Genomic DNA, 23,362 nt, shown 5'->3' with positions numbered 1-23,362 from the left:
AGCAATAATAAATAAGCTATGCAACAATTTTTGTGAAGCTGTCCAAACTACATTGGAACATACCTGGGCAAATTGCTGCTGTGGCTGAGGAACTTGCATAGGCTGGATATTCTGCTGTTCGGTAGAATGTGGTGTTGTAAAACCAGGGAGTAGTATCGCTTGATCCATTAGCATAATAGGGTCATTGTTCACCGAGGGCTGCATGTCCAAACTTCTAAATATTTGTGTCCTTTGTGAATATCTGCTATATAAAAGAAGAAATAATGTCAAGTCTTCTTTTTCTAAAGACAAGTACTTTCTGAAATGAAAGCTTCGCTGGGTTCACTGATTTCAACGTGTTTTCCCAATGCACGTTACATACATGATAGAGGCATCTAACTACTTTGCATCCTACCCAGCCTTTCAATGGTCATTGCTCACTACTAATCTCCTCTAACCAAATATTATCGTAGACCAAACACTTTACAAGAAGCTACAGTGAGTGCTCAAGCTTTAAATAGGAGGAGCCTCTTAAATATGGCTGGGATCAGAGGAACCTTGATCCCGGCCGTTTTAGGGCATGGCCAGACGTGGCGTATTACTGTAGACACTGTCCGCATCAATGCCGCACATAATCTGCGTTGCAGATTCCTTTGAGCCTTTGCCTAAAATGTGAAGTAAAATGCTGCGGATTAGTCGTTGCAGATTCAGGTAGAGTACATCCTGCTGTCTTTTAAAACATTCCATCTCAGTCTGGCTATAGACCTCGAAACACATAGGTCCAGCCCGAATGAAGAAATATCCTGTTCGTAAAACCAATCCGCAACACAACACACATAACATCTGCGGATTTCATTGCGGAATTTTGAATCTCCATTGAAGTCAATGGAGAAATTCCGCAATAAGTCCGCAAAAAGTCCGCAACAGCCAGTGTATGCTGCGGACACCAAATTACGCACTGCAGCCTATGGTCCGCAGCGGAGTTTTCCGCCATGTCTGCACGAACCTAACTAAAAAGTTGTGGAAACCAATGGAGAAAATGGCCGCAGCGGAATTCCAGAGCAATTCCGCCACGTCTGGCCGTGCCCTAACCCTTTGATCATGCCGCGGTCACAGATCAAAGGTTCATGACTCCCCTATTCAAACAAGTCATCTGAAACGCAGTGACGCGATCGGAAACTGTGGCACCCTCTGCAGTCAGCCCTGTGGACCCAGAAAGAACCCCAGGGCTCTCTGTTCTGTAAACCTGTTGTTAGGTCACACTATATGTTGCCCTAACTGCAGCCTGTGTCAAAGGGACACAGTATAATGTATTAGCATACGGGAGTATGCAAATACATAATAAGTATGAAATACAGTTGGTAAATGGTTAACCCTTCATGGGATAAAAAAAAAAAAGTTACAAAAATAAAGAGGGACATGTATTGGCGGTGCAATCAGAGACAATTCTTCTCTCACTTTCCTGTATATGGTCTTTGAGACCACCCACTGGTCTTTTTGTCTCTTATGTTGATACAACCCTGTTATGCTGATGTGCTTCACCTCGCATCATACTGTGGGGATATGTTAACTATGTGGATCTTGCTGTTCCCTTTTTGAATGTTATGTCAATATGTTTTTCACGTATTACTTCGATAAAAACAAATAAACAAACAAAATAAATGTGCAAAAAATTATAATTTAGTATTAAATATGTTTTATTGCCCATACATTACTTAAAAACAAAAAAACCTACACATATTGGTATCGTCACGACCGTAATATCCTGAAGAATTAATTTCACAGGTTATATAGCATGAAACCTGAACAGTATAATAAATAAACAAAAAAAACTGCAGAAAATAGTTTTTTCTGCATTTACTCTGCAAAAATAAATGACATATTAATTTATTTGTACCCCTAAACTGCGTGGGAAAAAAATACAGTTTCTCCCGCATAAAATAAGGCCTCAAACTGCTACGTCAATAGAAAAATAATAACGTTATAGCGGCTGAAAGGCAGAGAAGTAAAACCAAAAAATTTAGCTGGTCATTAAGGCCTTTTCAAGCTTGGTCGTTAAGGGGTTAATCACTAATATGGTGTTTGAAATTCGTAATACACATTTTTTCCACCATAGCATTTTTTTCAGAGCCTACCGTAAATATACAATTAGTGTATTATTGTACACTAAGGCCATGCAGAAGTGGCATTTGGTCATCTCAACTTTCACTCTAGTGTGTTTTCAGCTTGTGAAGAGATTTAGGCTATGTTCACACACACACACACACACACACCCACGCAAGCACGCAAGCACGCACGCACACACCCACACACACTTCTGAGGCAGAAAAATTTTGATTTTTAAAGTGTTTTTTATTTTTGGGTACGGTATTTGAAGCGTTTTTTGAAGCGTAAGTTGAAGAATATTTTGGGGCGTATTTTCAAAGCTTTTTTTGTAGTGTCAATTGAAAATTAGCTTGTAAAATGCTTCAAGAAGTGTCATTTCACTTTTATACAATTCATATTTTTACGCGGCATTTTTTGAATTCAGCAGTGTAAAAATATGCCTCATATGAACTATAGTGTATTTTCCACTAAAATCAATGTGTAAATCAGGTGTATTTCAAGTGTATTTTGGAGCGTAATACAAGCGTTTTATTCTACGAAAAACACCTGAAAGTAAGCTGTGTGAAAATGGCCTAATATAACATAGCCAAATCATTGTGTGAAAGTTTAGGGAGGGGAGAAGGGCTGCAGCCAGGTTTCTTGAGCATAAGGGCAAGGCCCCACGTGGCGGAATTGCTCTGGAATTCCGCTGCGGACACTCCGCAGCGTTAATCCGCAGCAGACCCGTCTCTCCATTGCTTTCCACTTCTTTTTAGTAGGGTTCGTTTAGACGATGCGGAAAATTCCACTGCGGAGCATAGGCTGCGGTGCAGAATTTGGTGTCCGTAGCATACAATGGATGTTGCGGACCTGTGGCGGACTGGTTGCGGACTCATTGCGGAAGTTCTCCATTGACTTCAATGGAGATTCAAAATTCCGCGATGAAGTCCGCAGATGTAATGTACATGGTTATGTGTGCTGCGGAGCGTATTGCTTTTTTAACATTTCTTCATTCTGGCTGGACCTATGTGTATTTCTAGGTCTATAGCCAGACTGAGGAAGTCAATGGGGCTCCCATAATTACGGGTGACTACGTGTGTGCACCCATAATTACGGGTGACTACGTGTGTGCACCTGTAATTACGGGAGCGTTGCTAGGCGATGTCAGTAAATAGTCACTGTCCAGGGTGCTGCAAGAGTTACGCGATCGGCAGTAACTGTTTCAGCACACTGGACAGTGACTACTGATCACAATATACAGCTACCTGTAAAAAAAATAGAAGTTCATACTTACCGAGAACTCCCTGCTTCTTCCTCCAGTCCGGCTTCCCAGGATGACGTTTCAGTCTAAGTGACGGCTGCAGCCAATCACACGCTGCAGCGGTCACATGGACTGCCGCGTCATCCAGGGAGGTCGGGCTGGATGCCGAAAGAGGGACGCGTCACCAAGACAACGGCCGGTAAGTATGAATTTCTTTTACTTTCACTAGGAAAAGTGCTGTCCCTTCTCTCTATCCTGCACTGATAGAGAGAAGGGAAGTACTTTCACCTCAATACGCAACGGCCAGTCCGCTTCAATTTACTGCACATTTTGGGCAGATCTGCAACAGAATCTGGAAGGCAGATTCTGTGCGGCATTGATGCGGACAGTTGCGGAACAAATACGCCACGTGGGGCCATGCCCTAATACACCCATTCATTCTTTTATGCAAAATCAAAATGGTTTATCCTCAATAATTTAGCGTTATATAAATGACAACGCTTGTTAAAAATGCATAGTTTTTGTAATATGCTTAAAGGAAGGGTGTCGCGAAAAAAACATTTTTTAGATTCATTTGCTTTTAGTGATTTATTAAAAAAAAGTTTATTTATTTGTGTGTTTGTGTTTTACTTTTTTTTTTTTAAACTTTTTCTTCTCTATGGGGGCTGGCATTTTTTTTTTCATCTCTGTATGTGTCGATTAACGACGCATACAGACATGGAATACGGCACATACAGCCCCATAAAGAATGCGAACGGGAGCCGTTCCATTCACTATGCTGTACGCCGTCTGTGTGGGAACGGCACATGCGCCGCTCCCACACAGTCCAAATGGAAAATCTTCGGACGAGCGCCATTTTCTTGTTGACCGGAAGCCGCGGCCGGACAGTAAGATGACTACTTCCGGTTGCGGCTTCCGGGCATGTGTTCAGAAGCAAGCGGAGGGAGCAGACGGACCGGAGGGAGAGGCGGCGGCAGGAGCAGGTAAGTCATGTTTATGTATGTTTTGTGTTATAACCACTGTATCTAAGCCTACTACTCTGTGTATTCGCTCAAAAAATGGCGGCACACAGTGTAGGAGGCTTAAATATTCAATCCCCTCCTTTCTCCTGGCACTAGCCAGGATAAGGGAGGGGGGATTCTGTGAGCTCACTAGAGCGTGTGTTTTTACACCAAATTTGCAGCATAAAGCAATGTGTTTGCTTTACCACATGCCAATGCTGCAATTTTGGGAATTGCTCCCTCTAGTGACCAGCACAGGGAAATGTTATAAATTTGAATCTAATTTATAATATTTCCTGACTTGTGAAAAAAATTAAGAAAATTATAACAATGTCTAATCATGTATACACTAACTGTTTAACTAAAAAAAACAAAAACATTTCTAGCGACACATTCCCTTTAAAACAGAAAAGTGGCAAGTGCTCCTTAATGTGTTATAAAACAAAAAAAATCTAATAGTTTTTTCCTATATTAATGACCACTCTTGTCACATTGTAGAAAAAGATAAGTACAGCACTAACAGCATCAGGAACTTCCCACTCAGAGGTAAAAGGGATGCAAATTCCACATCCAGAAATCCCAACCGTATATTCTTTAAATAGTGAAGAAACTTGAGGACAGAACCCATGTGGCAAAATAGTAATGGTGTTTATTAACACATCCCAGATATACATAAGCAAAAGCTACGTTTCGACCCCGCTTGAGTCAGACTGTCCTAAAGTTTCTTCACTCTTGTCACATTGTCACATACTTTGACTGATGTCCACTATCTGATGATCTTCTTGTGCTACATGAGCTTGGCATCATTGGCTGGATAGGTTGACTGAGGAGTATCCTAAATATTAGGAATAAAATCGACATATCAACTTACTTGTTAGATTTAAGCATCACAAACTTCCATTAACATAAAAGCTTTGTAATATGCAGAACTATGGTCAGCGATTCAAAACCTTTGTGTTCAGTATTAGTTTTATTGGCTTCAATATAAATATCAACTAAGTCAGATATGAAATAGTTGAGTTTTTTTTTTAACTTTACAATTATTCTGCAACTATAATTTTCAGAGTAATTAAAGGGGACTGGTAATTATACCCTGTATACAAAGATAAAGACGGGTTCTGTAGGATGCATCAATGCAACATTATGATCTCCCCCAATCAAGCAGATGCTTGCTCTGCTAAGAGATGCATGGAAGTGGATACAGAGGATTGTGCAAAACTTATTGAGCACTTGACCCTATGGGGGCTTTTCGTACAGCACCATTTGACAGTTACCCTGAAGCGCACGCTCATATTTTATAGTATTTTCTAGCTATAATTTTAAATAACAAAACCACGGCTGCAGACTCACTAGCCTTGAGTTGACTACAACGTGTGCAGGATTTATTTTAACAGATTATCCCAAAAAAACATTTTGAACCAGAGAAAATATTCCAGAATGAAGTATAATAAATATACCAAATATTGTATAATATTATTATTATTATTAATAATAATAATAAAAAAGGATTGGTATATGAATATTCTCACCTAAGTTGTCTGTCATGACTGAAATCTGGAGCTCTGTGATGCTGGCTGTTATCCTGCTGCGCACCAGCAGAGGGCACTGTATTTATATTCTGTGACAATGCTGTGGGAGAGTTAAGTTGAGAGGTACGGTTTCTGCTGTCTGAGTGGCCACTGCTTGATATTCCTGACATGCTTCTCAATGGTTTCTGTCCATAAAAAACATTCAATATTGTAAAATCATAACAGCACATTACAAACAATCAGACAATGTAAGGTCTTTTTCGTTTTGCAAATGTCAAAGGGGTTGCTCTCTTTGAACAGTTCCCTCTTTGCTAGGAGCTCCCTCAGCAATAAGCTGATCACAGGGTGTCACACTGCAGAAACCCCTAGTGATCAGCTGTAATCGGAGCAGCGTGTTCAATTCCTGTTCACAGCAGAAATTACGCATTAAACATATCTCAGGACCCACTTCTATTGGTAGAGTAGAGAGCTGCTAACAAAGGATGGCTATCGCTCTTGCAAAACCGGTCCATCCATGTATTACATGCTAGGCCAGTCATGAGATACGACTTTCCCCTACGGCAGCACTTCAAGGAACATGTATGTCTAGCCAAAGATTCTGAAGATGGACCCACAGTTTCTGGATTTTGAAGATAATTTGCGCAAAAATCTGCAGTTGAAACTCGGCTTTCTTCTGCGGATCCACTCTATTGTAATTCAATGGAGCTAATCACAACTTTTTAGTGCAAAATCTGTGGCATTAATAGAAATGCTGTGTATTTTGTAATCCACTGCGTGTTCCGCCCAGATATTTTCCAGAACATGGGGCATAAAATATAAGAATGCTAGCAGATTTTGTCATGATTTAGGTGCGGAATCCGTGCTAAATCCTAACAGAATGCATAACGTGTGAACATGGCCTATTCGTTTTATTACAGTGGATAAAAATCTGTCCTGGTCATGTGATGGACAAACAGGTGTACGGCTCTTTACATGACACAGTTCTGATAAACATACTGTGCCTGTGGGATCAATACATGATCAGGACAGAATATTATCCTTTGTAAGTAAACAATGAAGGTTCTTATTGAATGACAACAAGTAGATATCTGGACAAATATGAGGAATTGATACAGGAAGCATATTGGAAAATGTATAACTTTTTTTATTTTACAAAGCATAAAATGTATTTTTTGAAACTGTAATACCCCTTTAAATACTAAGACCTCGGAGTTACATCGTGGAACACATCTAGGAGGATGTTAAAAAGCATATATAGAAATTAGTATACCATAAATATTAAGATATTTTGCATGTATCTTAATTCTGAAGTTGTTGTTTTTCCTATATAACCGTAAGAACACTTTTTACAGTATATATGGCTTCTAAAGTCACATTTTCTGCACATTATGCACTAACTATATCACCAATTTTATTTCCTAATAAAAGGTCAACGAGGGAACACAATAGTTGAACGTGAAAGAGTATTATTTATTTTTTAAAATTTTTGTCAGCTTTAGATATAAAATTAAAATACTTTGTAAAAATAAAATTGCTTAAAAAAGCCACAACAAAATTCTGAGAAAGGAAAAACCACAAGCTACTGATTAGTGTTCCTAGAAATGTCTAGAAGTGATGTGCCACCTTGCAGGATATGACATTGCCATCCCTCAGCATTGAAGCAGGTGGCATTAGACGCTGGTTTGCAATTTTTAGTTTTTGGCATCTGCCATGGTGCTGAAGTAGACATATGGTGATGTGGCTGAGGTATCATTGCAGACCTCAGATATATTTGCTGTTGTACATTGCTATGGCTCACAGAAACAATCTGAGGCTGATAAACCATCTGGCAGAAAAAGCTAAAGATTAATGTTTTATTTAGAACAAAATTGCTGAATATACTGTAATCATAAATGTTATGTACACTTTACTCTATGGGTGTCTGAATTCCCTGCAGCGCACAGGGCGGATACGCTGCGTGCATTTACGCTGTGTATCAGCCGGTGTGAACTCAGCCTTACAGAACTTTAAATAGCCTGGAAAAACACTTGTAAAGAATTACACAAATGCACAAATGCTACTAAAAATATGCATCTAAAAAACACCATTAAAATGCTTTAAAAGGGTTTTCCCATCTTGGACATTTATAGCATATCCACAGGATATGCCATAAAAGTCCAATAGATGCGGGTCCCACCTCTGGGACCCGCACCTATCTCTAGAACGGGGCCCCATAAACCCCTTACTTACTTACCTAGCTTATTCGGCTCCGCTGCCTGCCCAATTCCTGGCTACGTAGGTGGTCGGGAGTTACGAGTGCCGAGGGCTCACTGAGCTACGCTGTTTCCATAACTTCCATAGAAGTGCATTGGAGTTACTGAAACAGTGTAGCACAGCGTGCTACGCTGTTTCCGGAACGCTGTAGCAACGGAAACAGCATAGCTCGCAGTGCTATGCAGTTTCTGGAACTCCCATTCACTTCTATGGGTGTTACGGAAACAGCATAGCTCAGTGAGCTCGTCTGTTTCCATAACTCCCAAACACCTATGTAGCCAGGAAGTGGCCGGGAGGCAGCGAGAGCCAAACAAGCAAGAGCAGGGCTTAAGGGGCCCCTTTCAAAACATAGGTGGGGGTCCCAGAGGTGGGACCCGCAACTATAACACTTTTAGGGCATATCCTGTGGATATGCGATAATTGTCCAAGATGGGAAAACCCATTTAACCTTTTCACTGCTATATTTTATTTTTTTTCCTTTATTTAACATTTTGCACCTCTGGTAGCCGGGAAAGAGTAGAAAACCGGCACAGTGTTAAAATGCCACTCAGCACATTATACATAAAGGCACCTTCATGCAAATTTTTATTGAAGTGTAATTTTTCATAAAAAATCAAAAAATATTTATACTTGTGGATACAATTATGACCCAAGCAGAAAACTAGACACACCACAAATCCTAAATATAAACGTTCAGGAAGTCATACATTCTAACTTAGGCATATGTTTACATGCATATATCTACATCAAATCACCAGAAAAGGAGAAACCAAAAATCAGTTTTTAAGCTGGAAATTTAAAAAAAATAACAACCTATAAAACACAGGGATTACACATCTTAAATAGTGAGTGCACCCCAAATCCTTGACTACTGAAGTGCCTCTCTGCAAGGACATAAAGATACATCCTTGGAGGGAAACATTTATTACTTTACTAAACCCTGCCCGCAAATTGATGTACTATTATGTCTCCTAACCTGGTAATCATGGCCTCTGATCCCGGCCGTTCAACCCTTTACTTGCCGCCAACCCAGTACTCAAATCAATAGTAGCAGAGCTGCAGTAATCCAGCACAGCCGCCATAATGTGACCAGAGCCATCTGCTTGCAGCACTGACGAAAGGCAGACACAACAGCTGATTAGCGCAGGGTCCGGATGTCGGACCCCCACAATTATATGCTGATGACCTAAACTAATGACTTATCCTCTCGAAATAAGCAACACAAATATACTTTTTGCCAAAAAGCATGCTTTTATTTGGTAAAAGTAGTAAAACATAAAATTGGTATTGGTAATAGCAACGGCAGTAGAATAAAGTTAACGTACTATTTATACCGTATGGTAAACAGAATACAAAAAATCCCCAAAAACAATGATGGAATTGCTGAATTTTTCCACACCAAAAAAAATGTAAACAATAAATTATATGTACCCGAATCAGTTGTCCCCCATAAAAACAAGCCATTCTACAGCTACATCAACAGGAATATAAAAAATGCGCCGATGAAAAAACAAAAAAAAAACATTTGGACGAAAATAGGCTGGTCCTTAAGAGGATAATGGTAAGCCAGGAGAACTCTCTGCTTGGTGAACAATTGGTGCTCCACCAGTAATGTGGTAAAAACTGTATACTGCAGACCCAGAAAAATAATAGTCTATTACTATAAACTGCTTCTATTATTAGGCTTGATTAAAAAAATACTTTGCGAAAATATTCACAGACTGGTGGAGTGTGATGGGACTAACCTGCAAATTAGGTTCCTGAACCATACTGAGCTGCTCCTGGATCTTTTGTAGCTCTTCCTGCTGCCACCGTATGTTGGCCTGGATATTCAATCTCCTCTGTTCCAGCTGGTTTTTTATGGTTTGGAACATGCCATGTGCAGAAAACTAATAATGTAAAGCAAAAGTTTTATTTAATGTGTGAGGTTAGCTATTATACAGAACATGAGACCAAATTTCTAGTCTGTTTTCACATAGAGATAGAGATGGGTCCTTCTTTACACATATTCTGAAATGTGTGGTGTGGTGTGATGTGTGAGATGTATGGTTTAGAAAAAACAACATGATTTTGCAATACCCTGTTACGAGATGTCTATGCTATTTGCGTCTATGCGTGGCCACCCAGTGGTTGTGATGTGAATGACAGCCTGTCTAGGGTTTTGCTAGCATGTAGCGATATTGTATTAAATTTGTTTCATGAGAACTTCAACTAAATGCAAGGTAAGGGTGGTCACATATGTATGGGGCAGATGTATCAAAACAGGTGAAAGTGGAATAGTTGCCAACAGCAACCAATCAGATTTCAGCTTTCATTTTCCAAAAGGTTTCTGGAAAATGAGGGATGGAATCTGATTGGTTTCTTTGGGCAACTCCTCCATTTTCCATTTTCACTAGTTTTGATAAATCTCCCCCATTTTGCTACCACACTAAAGGGGTTGTCCCACAAAAATAATTTATTACCTATCCTATATATGATCGCTACGGGTCTGACCACTGGGACCCACAGAGATCACTAGAACGTGGGTCCATGTCCATCGTTTGAATGAAGCAGTGGACAGTGTGCGCACTAACGCTCCAATTATTCTCTATGGGACTGCCGAAAGTAGCTGAGATATGTCTGTCATTGCCATAGAGAAGGAATTGAGCAGTAGTGCGCACACATATCCACAGTTTAATTAAAACGGGGAACACGAGACTCAAGTTTACGTGATCGCTGGGGGCCCCAGCGATTGGACCCACAGATATCATACATTTATCACCTAGCCTGTGGATAGGTGATAAATTATTTTCATGGGACAACAACTTTTAAGATCCACGACCTTTGTTTACATAAAGACAGTTGGAGATATTAGTTAATATGGTTTAAAAATTTGAGTAGATAAAACTAAACCAGAAAGGCAGTAATTAATCAAACATTTGGCGCATCTTAGTAGACATGTTAGACACTTTTCTATTCCATACGCCACCTCATAGCTGGTTTACTTTGCACTTCATTAAAAAATCTGGCACCTTTTATTGCTCCTCTTAGATGTCACCCTTTTTTTTTGACATTTTAAAAAAATGTCAAGTGAAGTGTAAAATGCGTCTAAAACACATGATAAATTTGGCACACATGTACGGCATCTTTATGGCGCAAATTGAGACAGAATTCTGGCAAATTTTGCTTTGTAAATCTCCCCCATTATGTGGGCACACATAGATAAAATATTCCATATACTGCCCCTACACTTTTCCTATTCAAGGAACGCTAAACCACTTGCTTATCGGTTAGTCTGCAAGCGTAGTAGTGATAAAGCAGCTAAAGCCCTGCCCCTTTACCCAAAGCTATCGTTTACATTGTCTAATGGATACCTCCAGGAAAATCATGAAGGGGAATATAGAAGATTTTATTTTTTACCCTTTGAATTATCACGGTCAGGGATCATATTATTTTTCTTCTTTACTTATTGATTAACTTAGGGACGTCTTATACCCGAACTTACTCTACCCTATCCTCACATGGTTGTTTTTACTGTGACTTTTCTGGGTATTCACACTAATACACATTTAAAATCAACAATGTTTTATAGAAACGTTTACTTCTTCATTGTCATTGTATCAAACCTTGTCTTTCAATTTAAATATGTGAAATGTTAAATACTTTTGTGTCAAAAAAGACAAAAATATAATAGGTATGATACCTTTATTGGCTAACCATAAAAGTTCTATATGCAAGCTTTCAGAGCACAGAGGCCCCTTCTTCAGGCAGTTTACAAATGAATGACTTAGAAAAAAGCACAACATTTAGATGTTACACAAAGACAATTAGTACATGAAGTGATACTCCTAAGTCATCACCCCTATAACCTCAGTTTTATTGCCCCGGCTTATCTTAATGATATATCACTTCATGTACTAATTGTCTTTGTGTAACATCTAAATGTTGTGCTTTTTTCTAAGTCATTCATTTGTAAACTGCCTGAAGAAGGGGCCTCTGTGCTCTGAAAGCTTGCATATAGAACTTTTATGGTTAGCCAATAAAGGTATCATACCTATTATATTTTTGTCTTTTTTGACACAAAAGTATTTAACATTTCATATTGTCTCTGGCTAACACGGTACTACACTATTTTTTAATTTAAATATGTAAAAGTATTTCCTGAATAGTTAGGTTCCGTCATCCGTATTGGTCTATAATCTATCCCGACGTGTTTTAATCGGATTACATTTTATTTTGTATCGAGTGCTCTACTTTATCTTTTCTGTCCATCCACTGTTTTGCCTGTTACCGACAAAGAGTCTTGTCCAGAGCGCCGATATGACCAATTTTTAGTATTTTCTATATCCAGAAGTATACCTCCGACAGAAGGTTTTGATGCATGCCACTGTATAGACATACAGTGACATATGTCGCCCATGGGCTTCCATGTTAAAAAAAAGTCAGTTTCTTTTTATGGGATCCTCTGAATAGAAAAGCGTAAAAGGCTACGCTTTTCTAAACAGCAAAAAATAAATGTATACGGATGTACTGTATACCAGCCTGACAGAGGTCAAAAGGACACTCTTTTGGCCTAGGTCGAATTAATGAAGTCCTAGGGATATGTTTAACTCAAAAAGAACTACAGCAACGGATTTGTAAAAAAAAATATAGACAGGTGCCAGCCTTACAGGACTTGATTCAAAAAGTCCCTTGCTGAATAATCCAAGAGAGACAAGGCAGCACATCCTTGTCTTTCTTGGACTATGGATATGTTTGGCATACACATCCGGAGATCTTCCCAGTGTATTCACCAAACGTAGGGCTCAAATACAGTGTGAACAGAGCCTAAGAGTGCTTCAGATGAAGTGCATTTATAAGTGAAAACACAGAAAGCACAGAAAACACAGAAAGCTACAACTTATAGTGGTCCTCCAGCAGAAGTCACCTACCTGGGATATTGGACTTGGCTCATTCTGCAGTGAATTTTCTTGTACCAACTGTTGTTGAATATCACACTGCTGAGCTGGTACAGAGGCCTAAAAAAAAATAATAAACTGCATCTTTATGAACAAAACTTAGTGCCATTGGAGTTTAGCTGTGTTATAAGGCCTAAAAGTTAGGACACATTAGAAACTATACCTAAAAATGCTAACATTACAGTGAAGTTTTTTTGCCTTACTTTTTAAAATATTTTTTCAAACATTACAGCTATAAGGTCAATTCACACTAACGCATATTTGTAAATATTCCTTAGGATGCTTGTAGATAACAGAAGAACTCTGCTGTTCTGGCAATGCATACCCTACATTCTAAGCAAATTTACATTGACTTGAAAGGCCCTTTAGTTACAATTTTGCATTCGATTTTCAGTAATCCTTGAAATTAGTGGAGGTTTAAGATCACAGACTTCACTGATTTGATCTCATATCTATCTGAAAAATCAGAAGATCATTTTGACAAAAGGAAAACTCACAAATATAGAAAAAATTTCTATAACAGTGTTTATTTGCTGTTACAATATGGTTTATAAATTGTATGTGCAAGTGGCCCTTATCTCACAACAAGACGTGTCAACTGGTTCTAATTTTCTACACAAATTTCAATTGTCAATTGCATTTTACAATTTTCAAGCCCAATCATTGATGACATTTTATAGTGGTTACATCAATGTAAAGTTATGCAATTACTGGAGTTATTCTTTAGGGCTCTGATCACATCTTGTTTTAGCCTTTGTCCAATGTATACCATTACATGGGCATACAATGGAATATGCCAATTATAGGCACGATTGAACATTTTTGGGCAGTGTGCCTCTGTGTAGGAAAGCGCAGCAAACTACTGTTTTCTATACAGTAAAAAAAATAAAAAAGGACACTCTTTTGGCATCCATTGGGTAATAGGGCCCTATAGATACGTTTAGTGTCTGCACCACAAGCATTCCCGAATCTTAATTTTATTTAATCTTAATGAAACATTACAGATTCATACCTGGACTGGGGGGAACTGGTGCATTCTTTGAGGTGGAACGTCATGCTGCATACTAGAAAATCTTGCAAATGACTTAGCATCTGTGGTCTGCTTTGAAGGTGTAGCTGTTAAAATAGATTGGATTACAAGTAGTTTAACTGTTTAATTTAAAGATATGCATTTCGTATGAGATTGTGTTTACATGTGACTATCAACTTGCTTTTTTTTACCGCAATTTTCTTAGAATCGCTGCAAAATGTTGCGGTTTTGCAGAGACTTTCTGTAATCATGGCAGAAAAAGCACAAATTGACTGCGACGTGCAAACACAGCATTAGTCTATTCTTGACTGGTGTGTAAGGGTATGTGCACACACACTAATTACGTCCGTAATTGATGGACGTATTTCGGCCGCAAGTACCGGACCGAACACAGTGCAGGGAGCCGGGCTCCTAGCATTATACTTATGTACGATGCTAGGAGTCCCTGCCTCGCTGAAGGACAACTGTCCCGTACTGAAAACATGATTACAGTACGGGACAGTTGTCCTGCAGCGAGGCAGGGACTCCTAACATCGTACATAAGTATGATTCTAGGAGCCCGGCTCCCTGCACTGTGTTCGGTCCGGTACTTGTGGCCGAAATACGTCCGTCAATTACGGACGTAATTAGTGTGTGTGCACATACCCTTAGAGTCATATTCATTTCTTGTTAAATGTGTCTGATTAAGCTGGCTGAGGCCAATGGCTTAAGCTACAAGTGGGGTTACATGTGTGGCTTTGGGGCTGCAGACAGCTGTGGTGCCCTGAGGGACAGTCACAATGCATAATGTTATTGACCTATTCTCTCTTAATACTAGACATGATACCAGCAGAGTGGCAGAGTCCTTCAAATTGTGAAACCATTAGCATTTAGGCTGAGGCTACACATGTTGCCCTTAGTACTGCTGGAAGCTTCAATGCAATAGCCAATGCAGTATACAATGTTTTAATAGTAGTGAAAATTGTATTGCCTCATCATGTACTATAGCATAATATGACAATGTCGTGTTTAGACTAAAAATGGTTGTCTTACTGGTCTACATGCTAAAGTTGCCTTTAAAGAAGTAAGATAACCCCTTTAAGTCTATTATTGATAAAAACAACATGAGTAAACATAAAATGCAGCTTTGAAATGATCATTTCATTTATTGAGGATAAACATGTATTCAAAACCTATATCACCCATGTAAAAAAATATTTGCTTTCTAAACCCAATAACCGCTTATGCCACCCTTGGCAGCAACAACTGCAGTCAAATCTTTGTGATGATTTGCAATGAGTCTTTTACATCACTGTAGAGGAGTTCTGGCCCACTCTTCTTTGCAGAATTGTTTTCATTCGGCTTAATTTTCGAGCATAAACTGCCGATTTTTGGCATCTCAATGGGATACAAGTCAGGACTTTGACTCAGCAACTCCAGAACTTTAATTTTGTTTCTTTTGAGCCATTCAGAGGTGGACTTGCTTGTGTGCTTCTGATCATTGTCCTGCTGCATAACTAAGAAGCTTAAGTTTTGGGTCACGAACTGGCGGGCGGATATTCTCCTTCGGGATTTTCTGATAGAAAGCAGAATTCATGGTTTTAGCAAATATTACAAGTTGTCCAGGTACTGCAGAACAAAGCACCCCCAGACCATCACACTACAACCACGTTTGACTGTTGATATGATGTTCTTATGGTGGAATGCGATTATAGATGTAACGAGATTCAAAAAATTCGACCTATGATTTCTCAGTCTACAACAGTGGTTCCCAACCGTGCTGCCAGGACACCGTGTGGTGCTGTGAGAACTATACGGGGGTGCAGTGAAACTCCGCTCATCCATTGCCATAAAAAAAAAGCCCTTGCTTGTAGCAGACGTGACCCACGCACTTCTGCTACAAGCTCCGCCCCAACACTTCTTCAACTAAGCTTATAGCAGACGTGACGCACGCAAGTTTGCTACAAGTACTGCCCACCACTTCCTGCCAGAAGAGCCTGACAGATGGAGAGGAGCCATTAATGCTGCGGTCCTGGGCGGCGTAGGTATTTATTCCTTCTCCAGATGTAAGCACATTTTTGTGCCGTTACAATCACATCTCTATGATGTGATTGTAGCAGAGTTATAGTGTCCTAACTTCTGTCTGTGATGGTCACTTTACTGGGGTGGCTGATGGTGACTTTACTGGGGGAGTGATGGTAATTTTACTGTGAGTGGGGGGCTGATGGTCATTATATTGTGAGTAGGGGGCTGATGGTCATTTTACTGTGAGTGGGAGCTGATGGTCATTTTACTGATGGACTTCGAGCGGTTTAAGCCTCTGACCTCCCATTGAAATCAATAGGAGGCAGAAAAAACCTGTGGCGCTCGTTTGGAATGCTCTTTTGCCTGCAATTTTTGCATTAACTCCAACGGCTTAAAAAAAACTTGACCAAAAAATAGGAAAAAAGCTTCAAAACAACGCTGTAAAATCAAAAACTGCCTTAAAATTCCTTACAAAAAGTGAACATACCCTAAGAATGTAGTGCTTGTTTTTAGCCGTTTTTTTTTTTCTTTGTAAACAATTTTTGGTAGGGGTGCCCTGAGGAATTTTTTTTCCCCCAGGGGTGCCTCTCCCTGAAAAGGTTGGGAAACTCTTGTCTACAGAATATTATACCAAAAGTCTCGGGGGTTATCTAGATGATTTTTAGAAAATGCTAGATGATTCTTTCTGGTCAGAAGTGGTTTGCACCTTGCAACTCTCCCATTGATGCCATTTTTGCCCAGTGTCTTTCTTATTGTTGAATTGTGCATATTGACCTTAACTGAGGCAAGTGACGCCTGAAGTGCTTTAGATGTTCATCTGGGTTCTTTTGTGACCTGCTGAATTAGTCTTCGATGCAAAATATTGGCAGTGCCTTTTTAAAGGGAATAATCAAATGCTTTGCCTCCACAGACACTTTTTTTCACAGGTAAGTTATAACCAGTATTTATCTTTAGATGTCTGGAGGTTTCCCTTTTTAAGGCCCTGTTGTATAGCCTATCCCGGTTTTCATTCTAAGTGCAACAAGCAGTAATTCTCTCTTCTTTGACATGCTCACGGAGCATGCCACAAAGTGCCCAATGGATGGCCAGGGTATCCCTCAGTGTCATGTTGGATTGTGCTGAGTTGACCTGTGAAGGTTCACTACTGTTCCACATTTTCTCTCTTCGTGGATAATGGCTCTCACTGTGGTTCGCTGGAGTGCCAGAGCCTTAGCAATAATTTTATAACCCTTACAATGAATTGATTTCAATGACTTTGTTTCACATCTGTATTTGAATCTCTTTAGAACGTGGCATCATGTGCTGCTTTTTGAAGCCCTTCTAGCCTGCTTCACATTGACAGACAGTTTCTATTAAAGTGATGCTTAGATTCAAAAGGTCTGGTAGTAATAATGCTAGTGAAATTAAACCGAATTGTCAACTGAATTTGGTTAACTGGTTGATTTAGTAGCAAAGGGGGCAATTCATTTTTTAACAATAATTAAAAACTTAATTTAAAAACTGAATTTTGTATTTAATGGTGTTATCTTTGTCTAATATTAAAAGTAGTTTGATGATCTGAAACATTTAAATCTGACAAATATGCAAAAATAGTGGCTGGCACAATGCAGTCAGGCCTGTATTATTCTCCTGGCATTTGCCAAACCCAGACTCGTCCATCAGGCTGCCAAATAGAGAAGCGTGATTTGTCACTACACAGAACATGGTTCCACTGCTCAAGAGTCCAGTGGCAGCATGCTTTACACCATGCCATCTGAAGCTTGGCGATGAAAGGCTTGCATGCAGCTACTTGGCCATGGAAACCCATGTCAGTAAGAGCCCAGGACACTGTTTTTGTGCAAATGTTAATGCCAGAGGAGGTTTGGAACTCTACAGTTATTCTATCTGCAGAGCGTTGACAACTTTTATGCACTATACACCTCAGCACTTGGTGACCCTGCTCCGTAACTTTACTTGGTCTGCCACTTTGTGGCTGAGTTGCTGGGGTTCCTAAACCCTTCCAATTTGCAATAATACCATTGACAGTTGATCGTAAAATTTCTAGGAAGTAAGAAATTCCACAAACTGACTTGTTGCAATGGTGGTATTATATTACAGTACCACGCTGGAATTCACTGAGCTCTTTAGAAAGACTCATTCTTTCACAAATGTTTGTATAGGTAGACTGCATGGCTAGGTGCTGGATTTTAAAGACATGTGGCAATGGGACTGAATGAAACACCTGAATTCAATTATTGAGAGGTGTGTCCCAATACATTTGTCCATATAATGTGTATAATCAATCAGGTCAAGTATTACAATAATTCAGTTTAGAATTTTGCACCTATACACGACCACAATGGATTTAAAATAAAGCAATGAAGATGTGATTGAAGTGTAGACTTTCAGCTTTAATTCAAGGAGTTTAACAAAAATATTGCAAGAACTGTTAAGGAATTACAGACATTTTTTTTTACATATTTCCTCCATTTTCACAGGCACAAAAATAAATAGACAAACTTAAATAATTAGAAATCAATGACTGCCTGAAGTCTGGAACTCATGGACATCACCAAATGCTGGGTTTCCTTCCTTGAGATGTTATTCCATAAGTTTACTGCAGCCTCCTTCGGTTGCTGCTTATTTGTGGGTCTTTCTGTCTTCAGTTTTGTCTATAGTAAATAAAAAGCATGCGCAATCAGGTTGAGGTCAAGAATATTCAATTTCTTTGCCTTCACAAGCTTTTGGGTTGCTTGAGTGTTGTTTTGGGTTATTATGCATCCGAACTGTGAAGCGCAGTTATATCAGATTAGTAGTATTTGACTGAATCTGAGCAAATTCATCCTGCTCCTTCTATCCACTGTCACATCAACAATAAACTCCAGTGACCCAGTCTCATTTGCAGTCATACAGGGTCATGCCATAATCCTGCCTCTGCCATGTTTGAAAGATGGTGTGGTATGCCTTCGATCATGAGCCCTTCCTTTCCTTCTGCATACTGTTCTCTTCCTATCATTTGGGTACAAATTCATCTTGGTTTTATCTGTCCAAAGATGTTTTCTAGCAAAGTTTAATCTGGCCTTTGTGTTCTTGAGTGTTACCAGTGGTTTGCATCTTAAAAAAATCCCTCTGTATTGACATTTATGATTGTAGACTTTTCCTTTACCGAGTAAAGAATGTTGTGATTATCTACTTTAGGTGTCTGGTGCTGTCTTCCAAACCTTGTGGTGTTCCTGAGCTTGCAAGTGCATTTTTCTTTTTAAGAACGTACCAAATTATTAAATTTGACAACTCCAAATGTTTTTTCTATCTCCGACAGGTTTGTTTTGTTTTTTCTAAAGCCTAATGATGGCTTTCTTTGACACATTTTTTTTACATGGGCCAAATTGTGATGGCAAGATGACTGGGTCAAAGCATCTCCAAAACAGCAGGTATTGTGGGGTGTGATTCCGCTAGGCAGTGGTTGATACCTACCAAACATAGTCCAAGGAAGATCGGCCAAGGCCCATTGATGCAAATGGGGAGTAAAGGCTAGCCTATCTGGTCCGATCCCACAGAACAAATTGCTGAAAACGTTAATTCTGGCTAGATGACAGAAAGGTTTTGAAACAAGCAATGCATCAATGCTTGCTGCATTTGGGGCTGTAAAGCAGCAGACCACGAAGAATGCCCATGCTGACCCCAGTCCATCGCCAAAAGCGCCTACAATGAGCACATGAGCATTAGAACTGGACCATGGAGCAATAGAAGAAGGTGGCCTGGTCGGATGAATCACGTTTCCTTTTACATCACGTGGATAGCCAGTTGTGTGTGTCGCTTACCTGGGGAAGAGATGGCACCAGGAAGCAAAATGAGAACATTGTCGCAGACCAAATAAACCCTCTCATGACAACAGTATTACCTAATAGCAGTGGCATCTTTCAGCAGGAACCACACTGCATAAATTGTTCAGGAATGGCTTTAGATACATGACAAAAGTGTTTAAGGTGTTCACTTGGCCTCCAAATTTCGATCCAATGGTGCATCTGTTGGATGTGCTGGAAAAAGAATTCTGATCCATAGAGGCCCCACCTCGTAACTTACAGGACTTAAAGGATCTGATGGTAACATCAGCTACAAGACTGTGCTCCCTTTTATGAGTTTGAACAATTCATTTACCCAGTACAATTCCATCTTCCACATGTGCTCAAGGACCACCCACATTTTTACATGTCTTGTTTGACAAGAACAGGGAACAAGGGAGATTTGGAGCTCCATAGGAGACGAATGAAGCACAAACCGCTTATTATAGTACATATTACTAAAAAAAAACAAAACATAAAATACAAATTATAGGTACTCTTTAAATGTTAATAGTCCAGAAATCTCAGTGCTAATGGTGTTAAATGGTCGGCAACAGAGTTTTCTACCGATTCCGGACGTTATCGTGGGTTGGCGTCTGTCAATCACAACTGATGGGCCCCCGCAATCAAAGCTGGGAGTTAAGTGGCAGCTGCCAGTGTCATGCATTTACGGCGCAGGGCGAGAACAGGTTAAAGGAGTTTTCCAATGACAAACAGCGATGGCATATTGATCATATCGGTCATCAATTTCTGATCATTAGGGGTCCGACCACTGGAAAACCTTTTGAAGGGGCCAAAATTGTGTTCTTTGGGTTTTACCAATGCGTCTTCTTTGGGTTTTACCTGATACAGCACAACTTCGGCTCTTACCAGAACAGCTCCAGGTACAAAGTGGTTCAGAGTTATAGTCAACCACATTATTGCATTTATACTGTTAGCATATATTCATAATGAAGCTTCATTGTTCATTACATAAAATAATTTTTTTGTAATTATTATTGGAATCAAATTTGCCTTCCATAACATCTCACAGTATGAAGATGTTTGAGTTTGTAGACTAATAGCATACAGCATTTGACTCTCCAGTTGTTGTGACAGTAAAATAATCTACTGCAGCGCAAGGCACAACTAGTTTATAACTCATTATCCAATATGACTATGCCACATCTGGTTATGTAACCCCCTCTGGTAAATTGCTCATAGTAACTCACATCATATAGCGCAATACTGTATATGTCTGCTATATGTCTTATTTGGGAGACCATTGTTGATGTGGTGACAGTTATAACTCCGCAGTTATACAGACTTTTTCCCTCTGCCTAGACTAGACAACTCTTCTTTACTCACATGCAGGGTCTGCAGTTTCAGGAGATTTATGTGAGCTTCTTGAGGAAATAGAGGGGGTACAACTGCGACTGAGTGGTGAGGCACAAACTTCAAGCATTTTAAAATGCTTTTCACTGTCCACATTTTGGTCTTTGTCCTAAAAGGTTGTTGAAAAAGGAAGATAGTCAGAATATATTGTCACTCTCCTTCCACACTGCATAACAGCTATACCCCTACTCATTTCTGAGTGAAAGTGTGTTAAATCTTTATAGTTATGTAAACAGTACGGAGAACATCACACTATGCTGTAATTAATTGATCCAACTGATCAAGTACATTATATAAACGTGAACAATCGAGAATGAACACATTGCAAACACAGATAAGAGCTGATGTCTACTACATCAGTAACAATAGGTATGCTATCAGGAACTCCAACACATGTTTCTCAGGAAAACAATTATTACCCTGCAAAATATTTGTTTCACAAAGTGATAAATCCCAGTTTAGTAAGCAAACCCCTACATTTAGTGTTTACATACTTTGCAGGATCATAAAAGGAAGAAGCTGAATTTTGCATGTTAAAAACTTTTACAAAACTCTCTACTTTAATTGTCATGTTAAAGTAGGTATTTTATACTTAGCCATTGAGTACAGATATAGCCGATATGAATTAGTCATTTCCCCCCTGTCCTGCATCATAAATCATTAAAAGTTGTCTTAGTGTCATTTTACGTCTCATGGTGCATGACAAATGTTGCGCGAGTCTTCTTACTAGCCTGGTATACATTTCCACCACAAATGCTGTTTCCATACAGTATGTCACATAAATAACGCTATTATCAGTCATGATAATGATGAGAAGAAGATTAAGTAGGTGAAGAAAATTAAGAATTTTGAACTGCTTAAAATAAAAGAATGAAACCTATATCGACAATTAACGCAAAGTAATTTCTAATTAAATATCTATTACATTGTCCTACTATAGGAAAGGAAATCATTGATGTCAACTGGACAACTTTATAGTTTTCAACATTACTGCTGCAAAATAAAACCAATACTTTTTCATTATTTCTGTTGAAAAGTCACTAAACTTTATATTTCAACTGTAATGGCAAAGAAGGCAATGCAAGAAGAACACCTAGCTATAGTACCCATTTGCTGAAACAGTAGGGGGCACACCAGCTTCAGCATTTACAACACCTTTGGTACAGCCCAAAAAAAAACACCCATAGGCGTAGCTACAACATGACTACCATGGGATACTTCAATTTTGTGCCAATTAACATTTTTCACACTTCATAAACTGTATATTCATCTATTTAGAACTATTCAATTGCCTAAAAGATTATCTTGCCAAAATTCTGCTTTATATAATATTCAGCTGTTAAACTAAAAAGTTGATTAATGAAATAATAAATAGTTCTGTTTTAACAATATAAGGGGCTGTTCACATCTGCGATGGAGGCTCAGTTTAGGGCTTCCATTGCAGATCCGGCAGAAATTACCGGGAACAATAGTGCTGAATGCCGCGCTATTATAAATTTACAGACACCCCAATGGAAATTTTCAAAGTCAATAGGTTCCAACGGCCATCGGTGGTGTACGTGTTGCAACGGAACCGTTGCATCCAACATTCCTTTGTTCTTGTCCTCTGACAAAGCAAAACAACAGGAGCTAACTAGAGCAAAGCTCTAACATTGTGAAGCAGTTCTCTGAAGATAATCAGCAAGTGACAGATCTCTCTTTTAGCCCACTTTCACATGGCAGTATTTTGGTCAGTATTTAGAAAGCAAAACTAGGAGTGGAAAATAAACAGAAAAAGTATAAAAGAAAGATTTGCACTTCTTCCGTGTTTTGGACCCACTCCTGATTTTGGCTTACAAATACTGATGCAACATACAGACCAGAATAGCGCCATGTGAAAGAGGTCTTAGGAGACACACACACACACACACACACACACACACACACACACACACAGTCATGCGATCCCTCTGATTGGCTACGTGCATGTAAACAACAACTAGGAGTGCCACCAGAGCATAAGCGCTGTATCGCTGGGGGCAAGGATAGGTAGGTGTTGCTTTTTTGGGGTATTTATTTCATTTGCAGCCCCTACTAATAAAAAATTCA

General features: G+C 39.3%; 1 protein-coding gene across 3 annotated transcripts in view; it reads right to left on the bottom strand.

Annotated features, from left to right (window-relative positions):
* Positions 1-23,362, bottom strand: part of NPAS2 (neuronal PAS domain protein 2) — a 188,365-nt gene that overhangs the window by 11,961 nt on the left and 153,042 nt on the right. For 2 of the 3 annotated variants that reach the window (XM_075852679.1, XM_075852681.1), the window contains exons 13-19: positions 21,248-21,383; positions 14,058-14,161; positions 13,019-13,105; positions 9,854-9,997; positions 5,856-6,040; positions 5,078-5,161; positions 64-244 (exon numbers count right to left, since the gene is read on the bottom strand). In XM_075852679.1, the coding sequence (XP_075708794.1) occupies positions 64-244; positions 5,078-5,161; positions 5,856-6,040; positions 9,854-9,997; positions 13,019-13,105; positions 14,058-14,161; positions 21,248-21,383 (921 nt within the window). The remainder of the gene's footprint in view (positions 1-63; positions 245-5,077; positions 5,162-5,855; positions 6,041-9,853; positions 9,998-13,018; positions 13,106-14,057; positions 14,162-21,247; positions 21,384-23,362) is intronic. The other variant, XM_075852680.1, reaches the window with a different exon arrangement.

Source organism: Rhinoderma darwinii, chromosome 2 (assembly GCF_050947455.1).
Source record: "Rhinoderma darwinii isolate aRhiDar2 chromosome 2, aRhiDar2.hap1, whole genome shotgun sequence".
Classification (NCBI taxonomy): Eukaryota; Metazoa; Chordata; class Amphibia; order Anura; family Rhinodermatidae; genus Rhinoderma; species Rhinoderma darwinii.
This window is presented reverse-complemented; position numbering and strand designations above follow the sequence as displayed.